General features: G+C 33.1%; 1 protein-coding gene across 1 annotated transcript in view; it reads left to right on the top strand.

Moving 5' to 3' along the window:
• Nucleotides 1-20,518, top strand: part of LOC124366680 (ras-specific guanine nucleotide-releasing factor 2-like) — a 54,778-nt gene that overhangs the window by 14,929 nt on the left and 19,331 nt on the right. The window contains exons 7-10 of the mRNA XM_046823281.1: nucleotides 3,367-3,493; nucleotides 4,607-4,713; nucleotides 16,136-16,317; nucleotides 17,515-17,664. Of these exons, the coding sequence (XP_046679237.1) occupies nucleotides 3,367-3,493; nucleotides 4,607-4,713; nucleotides 16,136-16,317; nucleotides 17,515-17,664 (566 nt within the window). The remainder of the gene's footprint in view (nucleotides 1-3,366; nucleotides 3,494-4,606; nucleotides 4,714-16,135; nucleotides 16,318-17,514; nucleotides 17,665-20,518) is intronic.

The raw sequence follows: 20,518 nt of genomic DNA, 5'->3' as shown, positions 1-20,518 counted from the left end.
ATAAATTTCTATAAACGTTAAAGTATGTAATTTACAGATTTATTATTATGCTATACTGCATTTATTATCTGTTCACACCTGCTCATAGTATAGAAAACAACTGTTTTGTTACTGAGACTAGTTTTTAAAAACTCCCTGTTGGCTAAAATTGTTTTCAGTCTCCAACTGTTAAACTGTAATCGTAGTAACAACATGCAGTCCTCGTGTTGTAAAAATATAGTTGTTGTTTTCTGTGTTTTTGTGCATTTAAAAATAATTTTATATTTTTATGTTAAATGTTCTACATAAAACTTAATTTAAAGCATCTAAATTTATACTGTAATCTAAGCTGTCAAATAATAATAAATTTTATATTATTGTATTATAACACCTGAAAACTAATACAAATCTACACTACTCAACTAAATTGCTCAAAACCAAAATTTAAGTAAATTAAACCTTACCCATCCTTTATTAGTCTATCAACAACGCAAAATTCCTGCCGTTATCCTTTGTCGGAGCTGTTCCGCAGTGATTATTTCACCACCTATAATATTATTAACTAATGTCTGCATAGTTTAGATATGTAGCGGAGGTGTTAACTCTGCACTTTTATCTAATCTCAAAAACTAAGACTGTGTTTTATTTGCAATTCCATGTACCAAAGATTGCTTACAATGCCTGTTTACATCTTCAAATATGTCGTCATCTAAGACTCATTTTATGACATTAAAATAAAAAGGTCAACAAAAGATTGTGATGTATGAAATGATAGGGATGAAAGACTGGAAATCTCTTATCTTTAAGATCTCTTCTTTAAACTTATAAAAGAACTAAGCATACATCCTAACTTCATTTCTAAAGTACCATAGGAAAATCAAAATGTGCTAGATATTGCAAATATTGTGTTTTGTTCTTAAATCATGGATGTATCATAAATATACCGTAACTGTAATACTCATAACATAGTTATGTGCATATGTAATAGTGCAATGCAGTTGCAAATTCAACAACCAGAACTACAAAAATACAATGTAAGCAATTACATACCATTTCTTAATGATACAGATCAAATAATGTGTGATTCAAAAGCGCTCAAGGACAGCTCAAAGTTACGTGAGCGAGTGACAAAACTGACCTACAAGCCAAAGATGTAGCCAGGAAAACTTTTTGGGGGGTAGTTAAGTCAAAATTGGGGGGCCACCCCCAGAAACATTAAAAATGTTGAAACTTTTAAATTTAAGACACAAAATAGTGAATTTTCCACAAAGTTTTTACACCTTTAAATAGGTTGTATTGATGATTTATATTCATAATTATTGTGTAGACACTGCTTTAGGATTAATAATTGAAATTGATTAGACTTATGTAGTAATGCAATTACAAAAAACCAACCATTTGCTTTTATTGTCAGTACATACTCGTAGTATAAAAATGTACATTGAGAAATGGTAATGTGTAAAAGAGTTTTTACAAAAGTAAAATTCTTCTTGGCTTCTAAGCCAATAGTACTTGCTCTTGGGAAACTGATATGATCCCGTAGTGGACAGAAAGTAAGGCAAGTGCAGTCAACTCTTCATTCCCCATTTTGTTCCGTAAAAAGTTCTTTACCTGTTTCAGTGTTGAGAATGATCTTTCAGCAGCACATGTCAGAAATACTGAATTGTTTAAATAATAATAATCGTTTGCTAAAAAATGAATTTAAAATAATTTTTAATTGGGGGGCTCAGACACCTTGGACCTCCTTGCTGGCTACGTCCTTGATACAAGCAAAGTCTCACAGCCTCACGAAAACTACTTCCCTAAAGAAATAACTACTTCTTGGCATTCATGGAATAGAAATAAAATCCATGAAAAATAACTAAAATGCCATATTTTATTAGTATTAAAGTGGATAAGAGCCTGCAACCTTTAAGTAACGTTGAATAATTTCAATCACAACATCCATCAATGAAAAAACCACAACAGAAAAAAAGTGTTAAAATTAGTTGTCAATAGCATGTACATGTAAACTTTATGTGAATTTGTTTCACTGGTATTTATTGTACCAACTTCTTATTAAAGAATAGCTCACTATTTGAGATAGGGTTCCCAGTATAGCCAGTAAAGCTGAAGGTATTTCTAATTATTGTTATTATACTTTTAGTCTGGCAAGAAAGGGAGAGCTGCAAGAAAAGGCTTGATGTACATGATCGTAATAGTGAACTACTGTACAGGAATATTTTGCAGTAATACAGTACATAAAGAATGAGAAAGTACTATTAGTTCTTTGATACCATTTATTTCCTTTACAAACCATCTTTTCAATATTTGTATTACTCAGTGTTTGTGTTATAGTTAATTTTGATGTAATACTCTGATTTTACATTATCATAAGTTCTTAAGATTTGTTTTTATACTATATGTATAGTACAAACTCTATGTTATCTGTATTAATGGGGATCGGAAGTGATCAACATATATGAAAATCTGAATAAGCTATATATAATATACATTATAAACTCAATTGACTATAGAAAGTATGGAATTTATTTATTACACAATATAAAAGAGAGCTAATTTATTACTTCATTTTACAGAGATTAATTATAGAGAAAAAATTATAATGTTTACTATTTCATTAAAATACTGTTAGCCTTTTGTTTAGTATTTTAGTACACTGCTTCCTAGAAGTACGATTATACAGCCATTTCAAAGCTATCATATCTGCTGACAAAGTATCAGACTGTCGCCTTAAATAAAAAATGGGCTGGTATCGTTTATAAACTGTGGCATCAGAATGAGTCATGACATCTTCTGGTTCTTTGCTGTCGGAATCGTCATAATTGTCCTTTGTTACCATTAAAGAAAAAGCTGTTGATACAATTTCTACATCAGTTATTGCATTTATGCTGTTGTTGGTCTGAAGCCAATCATAGACATCCTCTAAATTTACAACTATCAACTTTTCGTAAGCCTACTAAAAAATTGTTAATTTGTTCTTATATTGTATGCATTACTTTGAAACCATTGGCAAAAAAAGGCTGAAACGCAATAAAAACTGTTTACTCTTTAAATATTTGAATCCCTTCACACTTAAAAACCTATCTGGATAACCCAGAGATCTAGATAATTAAGATCCAGACAAACGAGGTTGTACTGTATGAGCTACCTTTGATCTTTGGCCAATCATATTGCTGTTTGAGAAGTATCTTAATATTTGAACATCTAATGAAGAGTATTAAGTCAAGAAGATAACTTTGAAATAAAAAATGTTTATTCCAAATAGTTAAATGCTTTAATAGTTTAATAGTTAAACTAACTCGATATTTAACCAATTTAATGTCTTAAAACTCTATTCATGCTTTTATTACTTGTGATATCTGACTCTAGTGTTTCCTTCCCCAGGAAGCCTGACACAGATCCCTACCGACAAGCTCAAGTCACAGCGAAGCCGTTTCACAAATTTCAAGTCCGAGAAGGAGGCTCTTCGCCAGTGTTTTTTGTTCTCCAACCACCTTATTATTGCTACAAGGTAAGATGGGCCATTTAAATTTCATTTTCCTATATTTATTTGCACAATATATAGTACAGATATCTAATTTAGAAAGACCTACTATCATCTGAAATCTAAGTAGCCTATTGTTTACCACAAGAAACAATTAAGGATATAATTGGAAAAATACAGATGGGTCTGACAGTAATAATTTATTCCATAATGAACTGAAAAATTTCTTTATTAAACGAGTGGAGTTAGGACTATCAAGCCCTCTCTACCACTCAACCCCTTAATTTTTAAGGGTTAATTGTCTTACTAATTATTAAATCCTGACCTAAGAAAACTATGCAGCACTTCATAAGTATGCTAAACTTGAGTAAAGATCTCGAAACGTAGTGTTACTGATTTTTTGTTTTGATGAACGATGGCAAATGTCCGGAAAAATCCTGTTTCCTTCACAATCCTTCCATCGTCAAAAATAACCTTCAAACAAAGACTTGAGTAAAGTTGTTAAAGATGAATTAGAAGAATAAAATGTAATACTGATGTATAAATTCCAATCACTGGAGTGCAAATTTAAATAACTCATGTAAAAACCAATCGTAAATGTTACATACATTTACTTACAATTATTTATTTATTTCACTAGAAGTTAAAGGCATGACCTAAGTATGCAAATATTTTAAAGTCTTTGTAGAGATCAGATATGGAAAAGATCCATTGGTGGGTGCAGTGCCCAATTAGAACCTCCATCGATAACACTATTAAAGATGATTTTGTGTTAATGTTTTAGAACATTCAGAGGAAGATTGCATCTGGTGAAAGACTTAGGAAAAATCTTGCTGGTGGATGCAGTGCAAATTGAGGACATCCACCGATCATACTATGAATGATGTTGGGTGAATGATTCAGAACATTTAGAGGAAGATTGCATCTGGTGCAAGACTTAGGAAAAATCTTGCTGGTGGATGCAGTGCAAATTGAGGACATCCACCGATCATACTATGAATGATGTTGGGTGAATGATTCAGAACATCTGGAGGAATGCTGCACTGGTGCCATACGTGTGAAAGATCCAGCTATTGGATGCAATGCTCATTGAGGACATCCACCGATCATGTTATGAATTATGTGGGGTAAATGTTTCAGAACATCCGGAGGAAGGCTGCATCTGGTGCCAGACGTGGGAAAGATCCCGCTGGCGGACGCAGTGCTGATTGAGGACCCCACCGATCATGGTGTGAATGATGATGACGGTAACGTTACTTTAGTTACTCTAGTCTAGCCTTCAGTACCGCCGCTTAGGCCACTTCTAGTTGCTTCAGGTGACACTTCGCCCTGTCCTTCCTCTCTCTCCTGCATGCTTTTAACTGAAATGTTACTTCCAACTGCAGAGCAAATAATGATTATCATGGATTGAGTCTCTAATAAATTATAATTTACTCTTATGGCACCAAGCTAATCAAAACTTGAAATGTTATCTGTAGCTTTAGTTTTAAAATCCTTCTAGCACTTATGAAAACTAAATGCTGTTCTATTAAATTATGGCAAATAATTTATTTAAATTATAATCATACAGCATTACATCAATCAGCTTTACTTCAACATGTAGCTTTTCATCACTATTCGGTTGTGAATTTCACAAATTAGCAATATAACTGACAAAAAGTCTGTATTTTGCATGTTTAAATTAGAACTTTTACTGTACAAGTTGGTGTTTTACAAAGCAAAAGCATGTTGTCATTATAATGTTGCACTGAACTTTCGTAGCACATGAAAGACTGTTCATGTTTTAAAGAAGCTGAAGTTGCATCTGAATAAAAACATTTGTTTCACATTTAGTCCAATTTGAAACTGGCTTTTTTACTGAATTTTCCTGAACGCTCTTTACATCCAAATAATACTTTGATAAAATTCTGTGTGTAGATTCAGGTTCAAATATTGGCTCTGTCAGTTCTGCTTGTGATTCCCCAGTGGTAGTTTCTGTTGTAGTTTTTTTCTCACAAGCACTGTTTCAACACTGGGGCTAACATTTTACCGTCATTGTTTAGGCTTTCCCAGCTTTGCTGTGTTCTCATATGTTGGATTCATCAATTATGTCTTTTCTTCATCACTCTCTCAACTCATTTTGTGTATCTTAAATTTGGTACTTGCTGTTTTTATTGGTTAAGCAAAACTACCTTTGTAATATCTTAGTATGTAAATAAAGTAATTAATCGCCTTCAAAACGAAATATTTGATGTAAGTACTACTGTTTACTAGTCCTGTGATAAAGATATGAAATCTGTTTATTTACTCTGTTCCCAACAGCTTAGATCGTAGGAGTTGGTAGGCTTATCAAGGTTGTTTGTTGGGCAAGAGCAAGTAGTGGTGTAAAGTAATGGAGGAAAGTTCAGATAACATGCAATATTGGGTTGAGTGACAGTGTAAATGAACAGATCTGTATTAATGTCTTCACAAGTGTTTTCATTTTAACAGTGCTTGTGCTGATACAATAAACATTTTTGAGCATTTTTCTATAGATTAGTTTTGGTGTAGTGAAAGTTATATGTTGTCAGCATTATCGGTGTTATCACTGAAACTTATAATGTTGTTGGTCATAATAATATTAAAATTTCAACCTTCTATCTGGTCAAGAATACAAGTAACAAGCATGTGTACTCAGACCGGTTTTTCTGACAATTTTACCGGAGTGCGGGCTTTCAGAGGACCCGGACCAGGCCCCGCCACACGTTTTTTGAAGGGCACGTGTCGACAGACTAGGTAGGTCAATCTAATAACTGTAATGGTATATAGGGTAAATTTGTAATATCTTTCATAAAAATTTCAAAGAAAATGTAACTATTACTCTTAAAATAATAACCTTACTTTTGATTTAAAAATCTTGTTCGTGTTCATATACATTGTGCATTCAAGCGGAAAAGCCAATAAATAGTTCCTGCGATCAAACATCCAATATCTCAACATGTGTGTCCGATCTGACCCAACGAATCATAACTGGAATGTCAATACAAAAGATGAATTATCTTCAATTGAGAAGAAAAGCAAAATTAATAAAGCACCTCTTTTAAAGATTGTTTTCACAATAATTAATACCTAACAAAACAATTGCAATTGGACAATTAATAGACTTATTATTTTACATGTGTAAAATTCACTAAATTTATTTAAAATTGTGCAGTTTTAAAAATGGTTGATTAGTAAGATTTTTTTATACTAATTTTTTGCAAAATTTATTGAATCTTACTGTCATTAACAAAATAGTAAGATTTTGTCAATGGGATAACGGTGGGGAGGGGGACATAAAGCAGTGTGGCGGGGCGTGGTGGCGGGACATAACAAGCCCAGCCGATACCTTTTCCGGGGCACGCCAAAGCTGAGTACGTCCCTGATTCCACCAGGACCCGCACTTTACCAGGTTTAGGGTTAAGTAGTAAAACAACCATATGCAATGCATTTTCTTGCACTCATTCGATCATCATTTGCACCTGCATGAACGATCATCCTTTTCATATGGTATATTATCAGACATAGACTGACTCATTTAAAACTGGTAGCTAAAGATCATTCTTTCAATAATCTAACGATGAATAGTTTATTATGTATCACACCTGGATGTCATCTGTTCTCAATATTTATGTTATTGTTATAGTCTCAAGCTGTTTTTAACCATAAATTTAAATTGTTTCCATATTACATCTTTTTTATTTGAAACCAATATTCTTAAATATTTTTTGGAATAATGTTCTAATAACAGCTGAACCCATTTTAATCTTAAGATGTTTCTAATTTTAGCACAACAAAAATGTCCTTATCAGATGATATCAAGATCATCTGTACCTAAAACTGTCTTTTTGTGTGGACATTCCCTTAAGCAATGTTCAGTGAATATGTACTGTGACTCCTTGCTAGATTATGCTTATAGTTCACTAATGTCGGTTTTCGGTAATCTATATAACTACATACTATAAGCCTTCACTACAAAAAAACTGTCTAAAAATAGGTATTCTTTAACCTTTTCCACTGGGATGTTGCCAGTCCTGTAACATCTCTAACTTTCACTCCTACTCAAGCTCTATCGCCTATGTGACAATAATATGGCTTTATTATTATATGCAGTTATTATTCTAGCTTTCTAACATACCGTAGTTGTTCAGTTTTGTCACAACTGTTTTTAAGAGTCAGAACAGTTCTGGCAAAGCCTGATAATTAAATTAAATTAAATATCCCTTCCAGCTCATTCAGAATAAAGGTAGATTTCACGTCTGGCCGTCATCTCTAAATGTCAAACTGTACTTAATGCATTATTAGTTTAAATTTTTAATCTGTACGAAACTGATTAGAAAATAACTCTTTCAAACATTTAGGAGCTCCATGATCTTGAATTTGTATACGCATACAAATTTATTTTTAAAAAACGTGGGCTTGATTTAGTTACAACTAATTCGAAATTATATTTCTGAACATATTCCCTTATAATAGTTCACTTGGATGTTTTCATAACTTTGAATGGCTACAATCATGAAACCTGAGGTGTCATCCAATAATAAGTAGGAGTACATGTTTCTTGAAATGGCTTGTCAATTTTAAGAAAAGTGCTACTTTTTATGACATGAAATACCTGAGATAAAATTTTTGCTCAAATGGGAATGACGTCCATCTTGAAACATTTTATTGGTTAAGACTAACAAAATCAACCAAGCATTTGTAAATACTAGCTCTGTACCATGTTTAGTCTGAACCCATTTAAAATTATGGTAGTTGTGTTCACAATATTTCAGCAATGTTGTATGTTACATAAAACATTATACTCCGGCATTCTGGAAATATTACGATGTTTAATAAAAACAGTCAAGAACAAACAATATTGTAAATTACCTGAGAATTCTAAAACACTTTTTTTTGTTTTCTTCTACAAAGCATAAATTATATATAACAGTTTATTTTCCAAACTTTAAATGGCCACCATCTGGAAACCTTATGAGATACTGATAAAAGTACAAGAATAAAAGTTTATAATTGACTAATATATTTAAAACATGTAATCCTTTGGATCTATGTTGGGAATTAGTTGAGTTAAAATGTTTGGTTGATTGCAAATGGCCACCATCTTGAAACTTTTTAGGTTAAGCCTGACTAAGGAACATCCAAGTTGTACAATGTCCAAGTAAAGCCTTTGTTTCAAGTTTAGACTGGGTATTTAAAAAAAATTGTGACAGTTATTGTGTTCACAAGCTCACGTTATATTGTGTAACCCATACTTAAACACAAACACATGTATAAAAATACATTTTTAGATTATGGTGGTCTTGGTTTCTGAGGGTAATGATCGTATATAAAGCAAAAAATCTCCCAGAAATTCCATCATGAGGGCAGATTTCTAAAAAATATACTATGATAAAGCTGCATAATTTTTTAGTAAATATCAAGTGATATTTGGGGGGGGGGAAATCTAAGTATATTTTTACTTATTTTGGAATTGTATAAAAATTTTGTTATAACACTCTTTAATCAGCTGATGACACTGAAGTATTTTATTGTTGTAAGTTGTAAATTCCAAATACTGTTTTCTAATGTTGATTTGAGGTAATTATATTCCCTTGAAATTGTTTTTGATAGTTTTTTATTCAATGTTAGCAACCGTCAATAGTTTAAAGACCCTTTAAGAATTTAAGAAAGAAATTAAGTCCAACATATCAAAACAAAATAACAGTGCGTGTTAAAAACGGGAGTAAAATTTTAAGTAACTATTTATTTAAAATTGGCAATACCTTGCTACGTTGTGTTGAATTCAAAAACACTGTGCAAATACATAAAATTTCAAAAATTCATATATATTCATATTCATATTCATATAAATTCATATGGTCTTGTGACGAAAACTAGACATTACCAAAAGCCTAATTTGGATTTGACTATGATGCAAGCTTTGAACAGTTTTCTACAGGATTTCAAATTAAAAAAATTTAAACAGCTTATTTGCTCTCCAATGTGGCTGTGTACGGGATAATGTTCCAATACAATATTTTGCTAAAAAAACTTGTAGATTTTCAACATCGCACTGGGAGCAATTATCAAAGTTGTATCTTTTGATGAAGGATCTGGAGAATTACAAAACGGTATGTCTCATCTTGAGTTTATCAAAAAGTTAAAACAGTCAATCTCTCTGCAATACCATCAACTACAGAAGTCAGCAGAACAGCCGTGTTGAAGACTCCGTACCGAGAGCAACACCTTTGACCATGACCCACTCTGCAGCTCAGCTCAGCCGCCTTTTCACACATTCAGCATTTCAAAATGAAAGTGAAAATTGTAGTGCGGTTGAAAAATATAGGTTCTAAAGTGTCTAGTGCTGTGCTTGTTGAGATCGGTAAGGGTGTCGTTCAAGATATTTTAAACACAACTGTAAATAGTACTAATATGAAGTCAAATTAATTTATCTCTGTCACCTGATAGATCAGGACAATGTATTTAGCCTACCTGTATGTACAGCACTGCCATGCACAATACAAAAATCAATCAGCCTTAATATAATCTTCTTAAATATTCAAGGTTTAAAGAATAAGGTTTCTGTTTTGGAGAGTTTCTTGCTTGATTTAAATATTTCAGTGGTTTGCTTAAACAGAAACACTGGATGTCAAAAGATGAAATTATTAGTTCTTATCCCACTGGGTTTTTCCTTGTGCTGCAGATTTTTGTAGATCAAAACAAATAAGAGGAGGAACCTGTATATTTGTTAGTGATAGACTAAAGCCTAGGGAATGTGATGTAACAAGGTTTTTTGTGACGACTAACTAAATTTTGAGGCAGCAGCTGCAATACTAGATGATTGTAAAACTGTTGTAGTTTCAGTATATCACTCTCCAATGGCAATCCACAGGAATTTTTTGCTAGTAATGGAGAAATTTTTAAATTTTATTATGAATTGGAAATTTTACACTATTATAATTGGGGGGTGATTTTAATAGTAAGTTTGATATTACAAAACATACCAAAACTGCAAATGAATTTTTAAACATTTTTAAGACAGTTCCAACTTTTTTTCCCCTTGAATAAAAATGCAACCATGGGTAAAAAATTGCCTAGATAATGTTTTTTATCTTTAATCACAATTTTATATGTCTTCCTCTGTAACTACCTTATCGTTTCCTTACTCAGATCATGATGGGATACTTGTTAATGCATGTCAAAAAGACGGATTTGTTGACTCAAGGGGTTACCTCTCAACATATAAATAGTATTCAAAGCATGGTACTACCTAAAAAGAATATTAAACCTCTCTCTTTACTTCTGGAGTCTTATGATTGGCCCGTCCTTGTTAAGTGAATATACTAAGCAAAGTTCTGCAACACTATTTACTAAAATTTTTGATGTTATACTGAATAGTATTAATCATTACAAAGTTGTTAAAAAAAGGGTGAATAGAAAAAGAACAGAGCATAAAAACAAATACAAACAGGATTGGTATAACAACTGAATTAGCTATCATGAAGGAAAGGCTACTGTTCTTCTGGACAGATTAGAAAATGTAACAGGGATAATAATACATACATCTAAATAATGGGGTTTTATGAGTTGAAGTGTAAATACAGGTGTTCTATAAAATGAGCGCAAAACATGGCTAAAAATGTTGAGTACATTCAAAATAGTAAAAATAAATGTAAAGCTGCCTGGGATGTAATTAAATATAATACAGCAAACAGCAAACAAAATATTTGTAATATTGAGCCTGATGTGTTTAAATGATTTTTTTCTCGAATCTGTAAAAAGAAATTAAAAATAAAGGTTGTTAATTCCAGTTTTTACACATTTGTTTTTGAACTTATGGAATCAATCTCTAATGATAGCTTAGTACATTTTAAATGGAAAATTGTTACTTCAAATGATGTTTTGGATGCTGTCAGGGGAATGAGCAATTCTGATAGTCAAGACATATATAGTATGTCTAACAATTTGTTAAAAAGTATTATTGGTAGTTGCGTGGCTGAACCTCTGGCAGTGTCCTATTAATCATCTGCTTCATGACGGTATTTTCCCTGAGCAACTCAAGATTTCACGAGTATGTCCAATTTTTAAAAGGGGTCCTAAGGACCAACCTCAAAAGCTACCCCACCGCCCAATTTCTGTAATTCCTGTATTGGGTAAGCTAATTGAATCATTGGTTTGTAAGCAAATTACTACTTTCTGGGAAAGTAAATAACCTTCTGGAACCTTCACAATTTGGGTTTAGAAAGGATAAATCAACTTTTAAATGCTCTAGATCAATTAGTTAGACAAATTACACCTCAGCTTTCGAGAGCAAGTGGCTTTGCTCGGCGCTACTTTTTGTGACTTGAGCAGGGCCTTTGATTGTGTTGATAGTAAAATTCTTATATCTAAACTAAAAACATTACGGATTTTCTGGGCCCTAATCAAAATTTTTTTGAATCATATATTAACAATCGCAAGCAACTGGTCTTTTAATAATGGTAAGTTGGTCTAAAGAAGCCCTCGTGGAGTGGGGAGTTTTTCCACAGGGCTCCGTCCTAGGTCCCCCCACTCTTTTTAATCTATATAAATGATTTACCATTATCTCTTAACTCGAAAACCATATTATATGCAGATGATACTACACTTTTTTAAATGTCAGTCAAAAGTGTACATGATCTGGAGCTGTTGGCAAATGATACATTAAAAAATGCATCAAACTGGTTTCATGCTAATGGGTTTTTTGCTAAATAAAGACAAAACAACAAAAATGTTGTTTACTCTTAGGCATATTGCTGGGTCATTGGACGAAAGCTATTCAGACTCATTAAATTCTTGGGTATCAACCTTGATAGAAAATTTGACATGGGGCAACACATATTGATTATCTAAATAAAAGACTCTCACGAGTCATTTATCTTCTGAGTAGACTGAATGATATTGTAACCACTAAATTCTATAAGAGCCGCATACTTTGCCTTTTTTCCAATCTGTTTTTTAGATATGGATTAGTCCTATATGGTAATTGCACCAGAATTTCCGAAATACCTAGTATTACAAAAAAAGGCAATTAGGGCTCTAAAAAAGTGTGATACCAGTAGAGCATTGCAAACCCCATTTCATAAATTTTCGTTTTCAAGACGGTTCTAAATTTGTATATATATGACTCGGTGGTTTACCATCCATAAAAATCCAAATTTGTTAAATTTTAAAACATAAAATTCATGACCACAACACGCGTAATCGAAACAATGCTGAAATTGGGACATTTTTCGATTAAGCAAAACCCTCACCAGTCATGTTGTAGTATCTTTGAAAATTTATAAACTTTTCTGGAGAAAAAAATATTGCTCATATCCCTTTGATATCTTTAAGAATAAGTTATATTCCTGGTTGTTGGAGAATCCGTTTTACAGTCTAGATGAATTCTTCAACACCAAAAGTATTGATTTTTTAATGTGTTTTGTTACTGTTACCTGACAATTTGTACTGTCATTTTTTGTGATTTTTTTATTTATTTTATTTAATTTACTTGTAAGACTTTTATTGACTATTGTAATTGACTTGGTTAACAATAAGCAATATACTATGACTTTGTCAATGATGTAATACATTTTTCATGACAAATAAAATTATTATTATTATTATTATTATTATTATTATGTTGTTTGAAGTTACAAATTTTTTTCCTTGTTTAGTTTATACTCAATAACAATTTAACTTTTTACATTTAGTTTGTTTATTACCTGGCGAAATGGTTTTATACTTAATATAATGCCTAACCAAAATCTGTGAGTAAAACATATGTACTATAGTAATCTACATAAATAAACAACAATATTATGTTTAAAACTTGTTTCAATAAATTAAAAAATGGCTTTAATGACACCACCAATGTACACTTGATTAAAACTTTAATTTATATATTTTCTTTTTAAAACTTAAGATAGCTGAAAACTACTGATAACACTCACGGACAGATCACTTTTAGTAAGAATTATCAATCATTAAGAAAGGTTATAAATATAAATTAGCTACTTAGTATGTAACACCAGTTTGTATCTCTAAATCTTTGGGTGACCCTCATTCCAACGGGGATCATTTTTAACTCTGGCATGACAAATTCATCCATAATTTCTCCTAAAACATAGTAAAATGTGACAAGTGTGGAATGTTAAATGGAAAGAATCCTTGCATTTTGATGTTTTATGTACACCAGTGTTGCCAAAAACGACCTTTTGAGGACCTAATTAGAAACAATGACAGTTGAGGGAATTAGGATTTTTTAAACACCTTTAAAAACGATTAAAGAAAAAAAATCAACAACAAGAAAAGAATTTTAAATAAGATTAAAAAAATATTAATTGATGTTTTTTAACAAAAAAGTTTTGAGGTTTGTACATACATTGTAATTTAGCCAACCTTCAAAATATTATTAATGCTGCATTCGACTTTGTTTACGGCAATTGTTTTGTGAATGAACTTTTGATAATAACTTAAGTTGTCCTCAAAGGGTTTAAGTTCTCTATTTGCTATCACTGTTGGACTTAACAAAGGTATGTTTTAGAAAGATCAGTGTGTAATAACTGCTTCAGTGTGTATAGGTTATAAAGTGAGACATTGTATAAAATATAATTTGAGTGCGTGTGTGTTTATAAAAAGGTATGTTACAATGAATAATATTGCAGTATTGCTTAAACCTGTTGCAGTTTTATTATGTTTAAGTATTAGTTTATTATACTTGCTTCTTATACAATTACTCAGAAAATTAAATTAAGAATGAATTAATTCACTTTGAAGAAATTTGTCCTGAACTTGTCTTTTTAAAAAGTTACTTTATTGAAAAGCAATTTCTCAGCAGGAAAAGTCCAAAGCCAAATACTTATTTTAGTTCTTGTGGTCATTTTTGTGTCTATTGTCTGGTTCAAACAGCATCAGATTATTGCTAAAACCAATTATAATCTTAATTATGAGAAAGACTGAGTGAGATATTTTGAGCCTTGATGTTAAGAATCATGCGTCTTCAGTCCAGAAATGTTAAACTAAAACTGGCTGAGCCAGCAGTGCATGTCTGCATAGAGAGGAAATTGATTGCGGGCAAAATGATCACATAATTAATAAGAACTCAACCAATCAGCAATCAATAAAACTCTTGACCACAGGCTGCCAACTTTTCAATAATCTCGTGCTGTCTTCTTGCCGGCTCTTGTTATTTTCATTCTTATTGTTTCTTAGGTTTCTCTTATTATCCTTGGATTAATACAATGGTATTTTTAGCAAGAACCCTTTGTTTTATTGAATTTGACTGTACGTTTAGATTTGTAACGACTGTATGGAGTTCATGAGTGGAGCAGAGGGAGGAATGCGCCCTCCGCCTGTCAGGGCTCCTTGTCAATCACTTTTCATGCATTTCTAAAAACATTTTGCATACTAGACGAATAATTTACTTACATTTTTAATAAAAATACTAAGTATTTAATTTGTAATTACATTAGATTATTATAATTTGACTATCTATTTTCTTTAACTGGAAAAATTGTATGTTTACGTAGAATTATCAACCATATTGTTTTGGTTGTTCTTGTTTTATTTTTGTCTATTAGACTATTTTTACTGGTTACTAATTCTAATGTTGGTAATTGATTAAATATGATTGTAATATTTTTATTATTATTAATTGTATTGTTACATTTGCAGTTATTAATGTATTTCATACATTTAATATACACACATTAAAAAAGTATTGATAACACAAATACAAAAGTGTCGGCCACCTTGTAATTGTTATCATACATTAGGAAATTTAGTTAGAAATAAGTATATATTTAAATAGGTACTACACACACAAAAAATAATTATCAATACATTTGATTCCCAAATTACAAGTACCTACTGATTAATTAGTTCACAGGATTAACTGTATTGTGAACTACTAAAATGATGCTCTTAAGTTGAATAAGGCAAATGAACACAGTGTAGACAAGTTTACACTGATGTAGAGAGGTGGGGTAAGTATAATGGCATATTTTTGGAATGGCTAATTCAAGGAACTCGCTAGAATCTACACCGCTCCCCCGTACCCCTTGCTACACTAAATGTGAGCTCCATACAGTATATGTCAACCGTACCTCGATGTTTTGTGTGTCTAATAGGTACACAAACTCATGTAGATAATAACTATTTTGTTTACCCAATATAGAATAAGCCACATGATGCACCATTTTATAGATAGACAGGGCTACAAAGTAATATCCTTTACTGGTCTGAAATGTCTTTAATTTTTCATCTAATTTAAATACAGTTATATTAAATATTTTATATCCTGCCTTTTTACGAGGTTTTCTTCTTTTTAGCAGTGTTTGTGATCCAAAATATGTAGGTGATAGAATTGAGGTATGTTTAGACTTTATTACATCACTCTTAAACTTTCTTGTTAACAATAGACGTTTGTTTTTTGGATTTATATAGCCTACCAAGCAAAATATTAATCTTTCAATTAATCTTATCCTGAATTGTAAATTTAACAAAAACTTAAGTTGGATCTTTGATGTTGGAAACTCAAGACGGTGGATTTCAAACTTTTGGACTTCAACAATTGAATGTTGAATTCAGCAATACGTGAACTTAATTAATTCAATCTTAATTTGTACCAATCTTAATAGAATCCTTTGCTAAGTACCTATCTTTAATGTTCCCCTTTAAATGTTGCAGATTGTTCGATGTCTAGTCATTCCAGCAGCCATAGCGAAACTTCCAATACAGGTTGCAGCTTTCAAAACAGGGATTTCAAAATTATTCTGGACATTAAAACTGGCTCCCAACCCCAAGTTTCGGTTCATCTCGTAGCGCACACTCTTCAAGAAAAAGCGGCCTGGGTCAGCGATATTAGTCAGGTAATTTTACTTGAGAAAATATTTCATTTGGAACTGATGGTAATTTTTCAAAAATTCAAAGGGATTTTCTCCAATATTGCAAAATATGTCATTTGACATTAAAATAGTTGTGTACTATAGTTTATTTCAGCTAAAGGCATGGATTCTAATAGTGTTTTACTCATACAAAAGAGTGTACAAATTTTCTTTTCAAAAAATATAATGCAATTTTTGTTTAAAACTTTTTTAAAGCTTTCAAATTTATATTTTTAGTTTTTCAATCCTATTTTTTTAAAAAAAGGTTGAGTAATTTTTGTACCCAATTAAATATACTTTAAGGAACAACAGTAAACATCCATAAAGGATATTTCAAATATGTTCATATATTCAAATATTAAAGTTGGAGGTTTTTTATATTTGAATTTGTATCAGTTGTTAATAAATGTTGGACTGGCATAATGAATTTTATTTAGTTAAATTTATCAGAGTGAAACTATGCTTTAATCATGAATCCCTAACAACTAATTTTTTAATACATTTCGCTATTATTAAAGGAACCAAGAGTTTTGTGAAATATAAGCAACATTAATGTTGCATGCAGTTTAAAGATCTCTAGAAGATAATGATATACAAATATAACCATTCTCGCCACAGTCTTATCTCTCAGTTACTGGAGAGGTTAACAAAAATGTTTCAAATGGGTTTGGACAGGCTTGATTTCTAGAACAAGAGGTGGCAGAACAGTAAATTTCTGGGGTTTTCTAGGATAGGGGGTTATAGGGGCCCTCCAAGAAAAATTGTTTTAAGTGAGATCTCAAAATTATGTTTTTTATGTATATCTGAGGTACAAGAAAAAAATTTCTTGAGCAAACCAAAGATGTTTATTTTTTCAGAGAGATGTACCAGAATGCCTTTAAATTCACCTTAAATCAAGCACTTGGATTGTACCATTTCCCTCTAAGAATGTTTAGTATAGTGAGTAGAACAAATGCCATTGGCATTGAAAAATGGCCCTCTATAAAAACGTATTTTAATTTAATCTACTTGACACAAATGTACAGTAATACAAATTGTTTACATTTATTTAACATGTTATACTTTATAATAGAAATAAAACCACTTCTTTCATTAATTCACTTAAAAAAATATCATTCCTTTTATTTAATATATTTTTTTTGTACTAAAAAATTAATTTTTCATTATTTATTATGTTGACAGTGTATGGACAACGTTCACTTCAATGACTTGTTACACAGCAGTATGTCTGACACTTCTTCTGTCACGATGCCACAGTCCATCAAAAATGACCCCAAACTGTTCAAAGACGATGTTGACATACGCTTCAGTCGAACACTCAACTCATGCAAGGTCAGTTTTGTTTGTTCCATGACGTCCAGTTTTCGTTTGAAACAATTTGTCTGACGTAAAAAAAGTTCTGATTGTAAATTGTACTTGTTTTTCTAAAACACTTTTGTCTTCTTAGGAAATTGTAAGCGTAGATGCAGCTATATTGATTTACCTAAATTGCATGTTGTAATATGTGCAGGTTACATTGGTGTACCCACACAGTATGCAGTGTACACCAAAGTGTTAAGAGAACACTTTGGCTTAGACCCTTTCCGGTCGTATGGCGCAGTACGGCGCCAATAAAATATTTCAACATCGCGCGTATGGCGCGGTACCGCGCCATTAACAAGCCCGTGAACTGTTGCGCTCTAGTGGCCGATTTTCGAACTTTCTAGATGTTTTTTCTTTTCTTTTGACAGCTGTTTTCCGGCGTGACTCACGCGCCCACGTCGTCCTTTTCAAAGCGAATGCTAGCCAGTGTGTTTTACATACTCACTGAGTTACGATCGTGAGTGTTGTTGAGGTTAACGTCAAGTGTCTATTAGATAGTTGTTTTATAAATGAGTAGGTGTTGTTAGAAGTAGTATAAGTAAGAATGTGTTCAGAATGTGTCATTTTAAGTAAATAAAATTATTTCGAGTGCAATAAGGAGTATTGAAGACAATTGTAAATAGATTGTAAGATATTTGAGCTACTCATGCCCAGCTGAAAATTAGTTTTATTTAGAGCTACAGACTAAACAATATTATCTTTTTTATGTTATTCAATGAACATTTATATTTTATTACATTTATCCCATTGATTCTATAAAATGGATAACCCCAAGGCCTTCTACAAGTGCACTTAGTGACACTGCAATTGCGATGAACTAGGCTAGATGAAGAACTATCAGGGATCAGTAGTGACAGTGAGTGAAGAAGATGATTTATACCAACGTATAGAATATTTATCAGATGAAGAGATAGTGATGACCATAGAGATAGAAGGCAATTTAGGACAAGGACCTTCTCAATCTAATAGGCCCTCTACTGCTTTGAGGTGTGCTCTTACAACGGGCCCGACTTTGTTCAATATTCAATACCACAAATGGCAAGTGGGGCTACAAAACCACCATACTACAAACAAACCTGTAATTGTTATTACAGTTTTTTTTCAATGTTTTTACATCCAGAGCTACTGTCCATAAAGTCAAAAGAGACCAACCGATTTTGCATCCATAAAAAATTCATTTAGCCCAACCTCTTAAAGCCTAGATCAATCTGGCACACATCGGATTGATGTTACTTTGGAAGAACTAAAAGCTTTATTGTGTAATTCTGCTATGGCTCTCTCTCCAAAACCTTCACTAAAAGACTACTTCTCAAACAATTGGCTTTTTGACAATCATTTTCTCACCATTCTGTTTTTTCTCGCACGAGAATTTTCCAAATATTTTGTGTTTACACATACCTGCTCCAGTGACCAATCCAAATGTTAGGTCAAGAAGTGACAAAATCAAATCTGTTTGTTAAATAATTTACAAACAAAATTTATGGAATATTTTTGTACTACACATTTTGAAATAGTTTGACGAAATACTTGGTTGCTTCACAAGGTCGAGTAAATTTTAAATATATAGATCCGCGCTCAGCCTCAGAGAAGGCGTGGGAGCAAAACGGACGACCTACCGCAAGCGCCCCCTCGTCGCGCAGCGACCGGCGGGTCTGCCAACAAGAATACGATAATTGGCGGTCCCTGATGAAAGGACTCAAAAACCAGCGATATGCCCAAACGGCTCTCTGACACAGCAGGAAACTCTAAGCACAGGAAACAGCCTATAACATGACGTGCCCCCCCCCTACATATCTCAACAAATACCGGCAGGAATCACAACGCCCGGCCACCCTATATTTCTAGCGCAAAATCGATCTTACAAGCGTACCACACCCCTGGCACGCATCAGCATCCCCCCGCACATACTAAGCCTTCCGCGCTCCAACCGGCGCAAAAGCATTCCATACCTGCCGCACACAAAGGGCTCGCTCCACAATAAACAACCTACACCCTAGATGACTGTACCACCTGCCCCCGCTCATTCGCAACCGCAACACACCGCGTCACACCCTGCCTAGGCGCGAAGCAGGGACCAGTCCACGAGCTAACAAGAAACGAGCTTACTATAAACCCTTAGTCGCCATGCACCGGACATCTGCCGACCCCACAACCCCTAGACCCTCGATAACAGCACACAGGACACGTCCCACGGGAGGATGTCACAACCAGAACTAAACACCGGCACCCAACTCGCAGCAACCTCTGCACCACTACCAGCACAGTCCCACCACAGTTCCATCCCTTCTCCCCGAGGCAGAATCCCCACCCGACCCACATCACCTCCCACTCACACCACACAGATGTCATGCTGCCCGACCCCCCCCCGGGTAAGACGCACGTGGTCCCCGGCCATCTCAACGCCCCACTAACGGCCGCCAGAACTCCCCCCAGCGCCCCCCTCTGACCAAATCCCAAAGCCTAACAAAAGGGGGCCTCAAAGTGTTTGGTTTGAGCGATTCAAGATCTGGTTATGTGATAAACTATTGATCCTTATTATGGGAAACAACCACAGAATCTCACAATCGACCTGATTTATCCATTTAAACTGCCAGAATTGTGGGTACACCTTGCTACAAAGTTGAGTGAAAACCATCCTTTAGTGGCTTATCATTTTGTTTACAAGATCGGTAATTACACAGGCTTAGAATTTGCTTTAGGAAATAAAAAATCTAAATATACATCTGACTGGCACAATTAACCAAAACAGAAAAGGGTTACCTAATGGTTATAAAGAAAAAAAATTTAAAATAGCAACAACACAAAACAAAAGCATTTCGACACA

The sequence above is a fragment of the Homalodisca vitripennis genome, chromosome 7 (assembly GCF_021130785.1).
Source record: "Homalodisca vitripennis isolate AUS2020 chromosome 7, UT_GWSS_2.1, whole genome shotgun sequence".
Taxonomy (NCBI): Eukaryota; Metazoa; Arthropoda; class Insecta; order Hemiptera; family Cicadellidae; genus Homalodisca; species Homalodisca vitripennis.
The sequence above is the reverse complement of the archived record's forward strand: the minus strand, read 5'-3'. Positions and strand labels throughout refer to the sequence as shown.